The sequence below is a fragment of the Anser brachyrhynchus genome (genome assembly GCF_964034855.1).
Source record: "Anser brachyrhynchus genome assembly, chromosome: 2".
NCBI classification, from domain to species: Eukaryota; Metazoa; Chordata; class Aves; order Anseriformes; family Anatidae; genus Anser; species Anser brachyrhynchus.
This window is the reverse complement of record NC_137695.1, coordinates 160,708,338-160,717,721: the sequence shown is the minus strand read 5'-3', so window position 1 is coordinate 160,717,721 and position 9,384 is coordinate 160,708,338. Positions and strand designations below refer to the sequence as shown.

The window sequence follows — 9,384 nt, the reverse complement described above, 5'->3', positions numbered from 1 at the left end:
ATGGGCAATGTGGGCTGCAGTCAGTCCTTGTCGCTTCGTGTCTGCCGCTCCTTCGTGGTCCCTCTCTGCCCCTGCTCCAAGTGGAGTCCCTCCCATGGGGCATTCACAGCTTCTTTTGGCAACCTGTTCCCATGCCTCACCACCCTCACAGTATAGAATTTCCTCCTAATATCTAATCAAAATCTATCCTCTTTTTCTTGAAGACCATTCTCCCTTGCCCTATCATTATCTACATGAGTAAAGAGTCCTTCTCCATCCTTTTTAGAAGACCCCTTTAAGTACTGAAAGGTCTCAAGGAAGTCTCCCCGGAGCCTTCTCTTTCCCAGGCTAAACATCCCCAGCTTTCTGAGCCTTTCTTCATAGGAGAGGTACTCCAGCCCTCTGATCATCTTTGGAGACTTCCTCTGGACTTGCTCGAACAGGAACACATCATTATGTGCTGGGGGCCCCAAACCTGGAGACACTACTCCAGGTGGGGCCTCACGAGAGCAGAGGAGAGGGGGACAATCACGTCCCTCGACCTGCTGGTCACACCTCTGTTGAAGCAGCCCAGGATGCAGTTCACCTTCTGGGCTGCAGGCATGCACTGCTGGGTCCTGTCAAGCCTTTGGTCCACCAGAACAACCCAAGTCCTTCTCTGCAGGGCTGCTCTCAATGAGTTCTTCTCCCAGTCTGTCCTCCTGACTGGGATTGCCCCGACCCAGGTGCAACACCTTGAACTTGGACTTCTTGAACCTCATGCGATTCACATGGGCCCGCTTCTGCAGCCTGTCCAGGTCCCTTTGGCTGAAGAGCGTTGAGTGAAGAAAGGAGGAGTGTCAGGCTGGCATGCATTAGAACTTTATTGAGGAAGACTCATGAAAAGGAAGGAGCACAAACAGAAGAGCCGTGGTCAGAGGTGCAAGCAGAGTGACCATCAGCAGCTATGCATTTTGTGTGGGAGCTATTCCCAGAGCACGGAGATGAGAGCATCCTCAGTCCATGAAGTGGCTTGCAGGGCATTGTTAGCTGCTGTCAGGGGTGCTGGCGTGGGTCCTTAGCAGGGGTAGCAGGCTCTTCTGCCAGAGAAGCAGCCCAGGCCTCCAAGGCCAAAGCCTCCAAGGCCAAAGCCTCCGAAGCCACCGGAGGAGATGGGCACTCCCTGGGAGCTGAGGTTGCTGCCCACGGCAGCTGATGCGGAGGATCCAACAGCGGTGTTCTGGGGGAAGGAGCTGAGGATGGGTCCTGGCAGGGTGACCAGCACGGCAGGAGGCTGGATGACGACGCGGGAATCCTCGCACTGCCTGACACAGGGCTCGTTGCAGCTGTTAGCCAGCGGGGTGGGTCCGCAGGGGCGGCAGATGTCGTAGCAGGACATGTCTGTGGTGTGGAGGGTCCCTGGAAGAGAGGGCGTTGGGAAGGTGGAGGGTGTTGGGAAGTCGGAGGGTGTTGAGGGTTTGAGGAGTGGTGCTGGGGGAGGCAAAGGGATTGGGGAGGCTTAGGGTGGGGCTGTGGGGAGCATGGCAGTGGGGAGGTGGAAGGGCTGCTGAGGCTGGGGGGCAGAGGGCATGTGGAAAGATGAAGGAGGGGAGCGGGGTTCAGGCTCACCTTGTTGGGCGCAGGGGAGAAGGCGTCGGGAGGATTGTGAGGGTGCGAGGCACAGGGCCGGCTTTTATGCTGGTCCCTGAGTGCCTGCGGGGCAAGAGAGCCTTTCCACATGACATCATTTGGCATGACCTGCTCTTACATGCCAAAGCCTGGCAAGTAACAAGGTGGGGTGTGTTGTCATTCCCACAATGCTCCCTTTTCATTTTCTCCTTTGAGGATGTGTCTGTTTGAACTTGGCGGCACATTTTAAGTGAGTGTATTAAAGACGAAAAGATAGTTCTTGAAGGTGCATGAAAGAGTGGGTAGAAGATGCATCCAAAGCATGTGGGAGGTTCATTGTCATCAGTGAGGTCATGGTTTGGCACTCAGGAGGTGTGGTTAGTGGCTCTGTTTTGAGAAGGGGGCATCAGCTGTTCGCATCCCCAGCAGGCTGGTCTGGATTTCCCAGGTGCGCCGGGTGTGATGCCCTGCCAATTGCATCACATTCACTCTCTCCGTGCTTTCACCCCAACTCATGAGCCTGCATTTAGCCCTTGTCTTTCCTATTGGGTGTGCTACACTGGTGGCTTGGTGTCTGTCTTGCACATAGAGGCTGTAGCTAGGAGCAAGTGGGCTCCCTGTCTTTTCCCTGGGGCCGCAGTCAAAAGAGGCAGAGGAGGGGTGTTTGCATAGGAGAATGTTGTAGTCATGGGACTGTCTTAGGGCTGACAAAATTAAGTGCGTTGGGAGTCCTGCCATGCTTCCCAAAGGGTTGCGTTGGCGACTCCATAGGGCTCCCTTTTGTGGGGCCAGCATGTTGACAGCCGGGGCTTTGGCCTCCGGCAGTTTGGTGGGAGTCCCTTAGGCTGTCTGGTGAGGCATGTGAGAGGCTCACCAGAGAGAGGCTCTGCCTCATCAGAGGCAGATGACAGACATGTGGGACTGTCCAGAAGGTTCAGCCCCAAGGTTCAGGGGAGTTTTTTGGGGTGAATGTCAAGGGGGAATCCTATTTCTGTGCGTGGTGTTCGATGTTGAGACAGATGATGTGAGCCTTTCAGAGGGGAGCTGGAGGCATGTATGCTGCTTGTGGCTGTGGACATGAGGCCCCAGTGGTGATGGTTGCATTCCAAGGAGTGGGGGGATGGCAAGTGCAGCCCCTGATCTGCCGAGGTGAGTGTTTTGTAGGCTGTCCCACTGGAGCTTGTTGACGAGGATGATGGGGAGGCTGTGTAGCTGGTTATGCAGGAGTCCGTGGGACCTGACAGGCTGCACCTGCAAATGCTGAGTGTCGTGGCTGATACGTTTTCAATAAATAGCTCTCTCATTTATCTTTGAAAAGTCATGGTGACTGGGAGAGGTTCCTGAAAAGTGGAAGAGACTCATCCCACTCTTATGTTCAAAAGATGAAGGAGGAATGTCTGGGAAACTGCAGCCTGGTCAGCCTGAGGTCAGAGTCTGGGAAGGTTCTGAAGGAAATCTTCCCAGAATGTATTGCCAAGCACAGAAAAGTGATGGAGAGTAGTCGACATGGATTTATAAAGAGCAAATCAGGCTTGAGCCTCTGCAGTGTTTTCTACAGAGAAGTGACTGACATCCTACATATATGACTCAGTGACACTGTTTGTTGTGAAGGTGTAGGATCATGTTGCAGATGAAAGCAGATCAAGTGTGTCCTGACATGGGGGGAGTAGAATCAGAATCATAGAATATCCCGAGCTGGAAGGGACCCACAAGGATCATTGAGTCCAACTCCTTGCACCACACGTCTACCCAAAAGTTCAGTCCATATGACAAAGAGCACAGTCCAAATGCTTCTTACACTCTGACAGGCGTGGTGCTGTGACTACATCCCTAGGGAACCTGTTCTAGTGCATGACGAACCCCTCATTGAAGAACCTCTTCCTGATATCCAGCCTGAACCTCCTCTGCCTCAACTTGACACCATTCCCGCGGGTCCTATCACTGGTCATTAAAGAAAACAGATCAGCACTTGCCCCTCCACTCCCCCTTGTGAGGAAGCTGTAACTGAGATAAGGTCTCCCTTCAGCCTCCTCTTTTCCAGGCTGAACAGGCCAAGTGACCTCAGCCGCTCCTCATACATCTTCCCCTCTAGGACTTTCACCATCTCAGCAGCCCTTCTCTGGACAGTCTCCATTAGTTTCACATCCTTTTTGTACTGTGGTGCCCAGAACTGCAGACAGTACTGAAGGTGAGGCTGCACATAGCAGAGCAGAGCAGGACAATCCCTTCCCTTGACCGACTAGAAATGTTGTGCTTGACGCCCCCCGGGTACGGTTCACTCTTCTGGCTGCCAGGGCACACTGCTGGCTCATATTCAACTTGCTATCAACCAAAACCCCCAGATCCCTCTCTGCAGGGCTGCTGTCCAGAGTCTCATCACCCAGTCTGTACACATAGCCAGGGTTGCCCCTTCCCAGGTGCAGGACCTGGCAATTGCTCTTGTTAAACTTCGGGCAGTCTGTGATTGTCCAGCTCTCCAATCTGTCCAGAGCTCTCTGCAAGGCCTTTCCACCCGCAACAGAGTCAACAACTCCTCCCAGTTTAGTATCATCAGGAAATTTGCTCAAAACACCTTCTAGTCCTACATCCAAATGGTTTATAGAAACATTGAAGAAGACTGGCCCTAAAATGGAGCCCTAGGGGACCCCACTGGTGACTGGCTGCCAGCTTCATGTGGCCCCATTTACCATAACCCTTTGAGCCCTACCCGTCAGCCAATTGTTCACCCATCATATTATGTTACTATCTAGCTGTATGCTGGACATTTTGTCCAGTAGGATCCTATGGGAAACTGTGTCAAAATCTTTACTGAAATCCAAAAAGATTACATCAACTGGTTTCCCTTGATCAACTAAATGGGTGATCTTATCATAAAAAACAATCAAATTTGTTAAACAGGACCTACCCCTCATTAACCCATGTTGGCTGGGACCAATGACTCCTCCCCCCGAGTAGCGCAGGGGAACAGGGAGCGTGGGCTGCAGTCAGTCCCTGTTGCTTCATGTCCACCGCACCTTCACGGTCACTCTCTGCTCCTGCTCCACGTAGGGTCCCTCCCACGGGATGCCGTCCTTCCCAAACTGAGCCTGTGTGGGCTTCCCACAGGCAGCAGCTCTTCAAGAACTGCTCCCATATGGCTCCGTACCAAGGGGTCCATATATCAGGAGCAAACTGCTCCAGCACAACCACCACAGGCGGCAGCTCCCTGCAGATCCCCTGCTCCGCTGTGGGCTCCTCTCCACAGGCTGCAGCTCTGACCTGGGGGCCTGCTCCTGCAGGGGCTCTCCATGGGCCGCTTCCTCCTCTCCACTGCATTTGTACAGGGTGAAGTGGGAATCGTCATAGAATCATAGAATGGCTCACCTTGGAAGGGACCTTAAGGATCATCTAACTCCAGCCCCCTGCTGGAGGCAGGGATGCCACCCACCAGATCACGTTGGCCAAGGCCCCATCCAGGCTGGCCTTGAACACCTCCACGCCTGGGGTAACCACAACTTCTCTTGGCAACCTATTCCAGTGCCTCATCCTCTCACAGTGAAGAATTTCCTTTTCATGTCTAGTCTAAATCTATCCTCTTTTAGTTGAAGACCATTCCCCCTTGTCCTATCATTATCTACCCAAGGAAAGAGACGTTCTCCATCTTTTTTAGAAGACCCCTTTAAGTATTGAAAGGTCTCAAGGAAGTCTCCCTGGAGCCTTCTCTTCTCTGGGCTGAACATCACAGAATCACAGAATTACATACTATTAAGGATTGGAAGGGACCTTGAAAGATCATCTAGTCCAATCCCCCTGCCGGAGCAGGAAGACCTAAATCATGTCACAAGGGAACGTGTCCAGATGGGTATTGAAAGTCTCCAGAGGAGGAGACTCCACAACCCCCCTGGGCAGCCTGTTCCAGTGTTCTGTCAACCTCAACATAAAAAAGATTTGTCACATATTTAAGCACCACCTCCTGTGTTCGAGCTTACACACATTGCCCCTTGTCCTATCACTGGGTGTCACCGAGAAGAGCCTGGCTCCATCCTCCTGACACTTGCCCTTTACGTATTTATAAATATCCCCAACTTTCTCAGCCTTTCTTCATAGGAGAGGTGCTCCAGCCCTCTGATCATCTTTGGAGACTTCCTCTGGACTTGCTCGAACAGGAACACATCATTATGTGCTGGGGGCCCCAAACCTGGAGACACTACTCCAGGTGGGGCCTCACGAGAGCAGAGGAGAGGGGGACAATCACGTCCCTCGACCTGCTGGTCACACCTCTGTTGAAGCAGCCCAGGGTGCAGGTGGCTTTCTGGGCTGCAGGCGTGCACTGCTGGGTCCTGTCGAGCCTTTGGTCCACCAGAACAACCCAAGTCCATCTCTGCAGGGCTGCTCTCAATGAGTTCTTCTCCCAGTCTGTCCTCCTGACTGGGATTGCCCCGACCCAGGTGCAACACCTTGAACTTGGACTTGTTGAAGCTCATGTGGTTCACATGAGCCCGCTTCTGCAGCCTGTCCAGGTCCCTTTGGCTGAAGAGCGTTGAGTGAAGAAAGGAGGAGTGTCAGGCTGGCATGCATTAGAACTTTATTGAGGAAGACTCATGAAAAGGAAGGAGCACAAACAGAAGGGCCGTGGTCAGAGGTGCAAGCAGAGTGACCATCAGCAGCTATGCATTTTGTGTGGGAGCTATTCCCAGAGCACGGAGATGAGAGCGTCCTCAGTCCATGAAGTGGCTTGCAGGGCATTGTTAGCTGCTGTCAGGGGTGCTGGCGTGGGTCCTTAGCAGGGGTAGCAGGCTCTTCTGCCAGAGAAGCAGCCCAGGCCTCCAAGGCCCCAGCCTCCAAGGCCCCATCCTCCAAAGCCTCCAGAGGAGATGGGCACTCCCTGGGAGCTGAGGTTGCTGCCCACGGCAGCTGATGCGGAGGATCCAACGGCGGTGTTCTGGGGGAAGGAGCTGAGGATGGGTCCTGGCAGGGTGACCACCACGGTGGAAGGCTGGATGGCGACGTGGGAGTCCTCGCACTGCCTGACACAGGGCTCGTTGCAGCTGTTAGCCAGTGGGGTGGGTCCGCAGGGGCGGCAGATGTCGTAGCAGGACATGTCTGTGGTGCGGCGGGTCCCTGGAAGAGAGGGTGTTGGGAAGGTGGAGGGTGTTGGGGGCGTGAGGAGCGGTGCTGGGGGAGGCCAAAGGAGCGGGGAGGCCTGGGGTTTTGCGGAGCATGGCAGTGGGGAGGTGGAAGGGCTGCTGAGGCTGGGGGCAGAGAGCATGTGGAAAGATGAAGGAGGGGAGCGGGGTTCAGGCTCACCTTGTTGGGCGCAGGGGAGAAGACGTCGGGAGGAGTGTGTGAGTGTGAGAGGCGCAGGGCCGGCTTTTATGCTGGTCCTTGAGTGCCCGCGGGGCGAGAGAGCCTTTGCGCATGACAGCATTTGGCGTGAGCTGCTCTTACATACCAAAGCCTCACAGGTAATGAGGTGGGGCGTGTTGTCCTTCCCACAACGCACCCTTTTCATTTTCCCTGTTGAGATGTGTCTCTGTGGCCTTGGCGGCAGCTTTTAAGTGAGAGTGGCTCTTTGGATGGATTTGCATGGACAGTGCATTTGAGGGCAGTCGGCAGACGCGGCCAAAGCATGAGAGAGGTGGGGTGTCACGAAGTGAGGTCATGGCGTGTCACTCGTGCGATGCGGTTTGCGGCTGCATTGTTGTGAGGAGGGGGCCCTATTTGCTGGCATCGCCATAATGCAGGCTGGTGTGGGCTTCCCAGATGTGCTGGGCGTGAGGCACTGGCACATTTATTTATGATGATGTTACCCCTCTCATTTACCATGTGTAGCCACCAGTAAGTGTAATCTCTTAGGAGTTCAGCAAAAATTTTGATAAAATTTCTTACAATGTCCTTCTGAACAAAATGTCAAGCATACAGCTAGACTTATATCTAATGTGATGGTTGAGCAGTTGGCTGATTGGTCAGACTCAAAGTGTATTGTAAGTGTGGTTAACTGTGCCTGGCAGGGAGTCACTATGGGGCTTCCCGAGGGCTCCATTTTGGGTAGAGAAGCCTTGCACATACATGTTGACGAATTAGAGGGCTGGGCTATGACCAACAGCATGAAATTTAATGAGGGCAACTGGCGAATTCCCCATCCGAGACAGGGCAACCCTGGATCCATGTCCAGACTCGGGGAGGAGAGGCTGGAAAGCAGCCCAGCATGAAAAGACCTGGGGGTTCTGGTTGACAGCAAGTGGACTGTGAGTCAACAGGGCGCCCTGGCAGCCCAAAGTTCCCCGTTTCCTGGGTTACATCAAGCACAGCATTGCTAGCCGGTCAAAGGAAGTGATTGTCCCACTCTACTCTGCACTGGTGCGGCCTCCCCTCAAGTGCTGTGTACAGAATTGGTCACCGCAATCTAACGACATAAAACTCTTAGCGATTGTCAAAAGGAGCACTACAGAGATGGTGAAGGGCTTCGAGGGCAAAATGTACGAGGAGTGGCTGCAGTCCCTTGGTTTGTTCATTCCAGAGAAGAGGAGGCTTCACCGGAGCCTACAGCTTCCTCATGAGGGGAGCGGAGGGACAGGCGCTGATCTCTTCTCTCTGGTGAGCAGCAGTAGGACCCGAGGGAATGGCCTGAAGCTGTGTCAGGGGAGGTTCAGCTTGGATATTAGGGAAAGGCTCTTTCCCGAGAGGGTGGTTGGGCATGGGAACAGGCTCCTCAGGGAAGCCATCACAGCACCAAGCTTGCTGGAGCACAAGACAACACCCTCAGAAATGTGGTTAGATTTTTGGGTGGTCCTGTGTGGAGCCACGAGTTGGACGCGATGATCCTCGTCGGTCCCTCACAACTTGGTCTATTCTGTGATTCCATGATTCCATCGCATTTGCTGCCTCCCTGCCTTTCTAACAACTCGCTAAGCCAGTCTTTACCCTTGTCTTTCCCATTGGGTGTGCTGTATAGGTAGCTTGGTGGCCGTGGTGCTTGGAAGGTTGTAGGTGGGAGAAAGGAGGCTGCCTGTTTTGTCTTGTGCAAGCTTGGGGCCATCCTTGTGGGTGGCAGTCCAAGGAGGCAGGAGGGGGCTGCTTGTGAAAGCAGGCTGTTGTCCCATGTGGCCTGGTACTGAGCTCACAAGCCCTTTGATGTCAGCAGTCCTGCCATTTTCTCAAAGATTTGCTTTGGCCACTCCATAGCGCTCCCCTTTGCTGACGCCAGCATCTTCCCAGGCTAGGCTTTGGCCCAACGTACTGCTTAATAGGGGCCCCTTGGGACAATTGAGGATGCCTGTGAGATGCCTTGAGACTCATGAGAGGCTGAGGGAGTGGAACTGCGAGGAAGGGCAAGCTGGGGAGCCCGGGTGTTGGGGGTGAGTGCCTTTAGGGTGAGTGTCATGGTGGCAGCTATTTTTATGCCCTATGTTTGATGGTCAGAAAGAGGATCTGGATGTTTCAGAGGGGAGCTGGAGGCATACAGATTAGTAGACCTTGTGCTGATGTTTCCATTCCAAAGGGCGGAATGATGGCAAGGCCTGCCCGAGGGCAGCTGAGGTGGGTGTTTTGCAGGCTGTCTCTCAGGTGAGCAGAGCTTCTTGCAGAGGCAGATGTGTAGGTTGTGCATCTGGATGTGCATAAGTAATCAGGACCTGACGGGTTGCACCCAAAAATGCCGAGGGTTCTGGCTGATGTCTGTGTAAGGCCACTTTCAATTTTCTTTGAAAGGTTATGGTGACTGGGACAGGACCTGGAAACTGGAAGAAACTCACTCCACTCCTATGTTCAACAAGATGAAGAAGGAAGGTCTGGGAAACTGCAGGCTGGTTGTTCTGT

General features: G+C 53.7%; 1 protein-coding gene across 1 annotated transcript; it reads right to left on the bottom strand.

Annotated features, from left to right (window-relative positions):
• Positions 1-892: 892 nt before the first annotated feature.
• LOC308188738 (feather keratin 1-like) lies at positions 893-1,603 on the bottom strand. The gene is made up of 2 exons (XM_080578113.1): positions 1,588-1,603; positions 893-1,377 (listed from the first exon to the last, which is right to left on the bottom strand). Exon 2 carries the CDS (start codon positions 1,355-1,357, stop codon positions 1,037-1,039), a length of 321 nt encoding a protein of 106 aa, XP_080434239.1. The 5' UTR covers positions 1,358-1,377; positions 1,588-1,603; the 3' UTR covers positions 893-1,036.
• Positions 1,604-9,384: the final 7,781 nt, after the last annotated feature.

Bases quoted from the DNA above. Each gene is read 5' to 3' on its own strand.
- LOC308188738 (XM_080578113.1), bottom strand. From the start codon at position 1,357: ATGTCCTGCTACGACATCTGCCGCCCCTGCGGACCCACCCCGCTGGCT.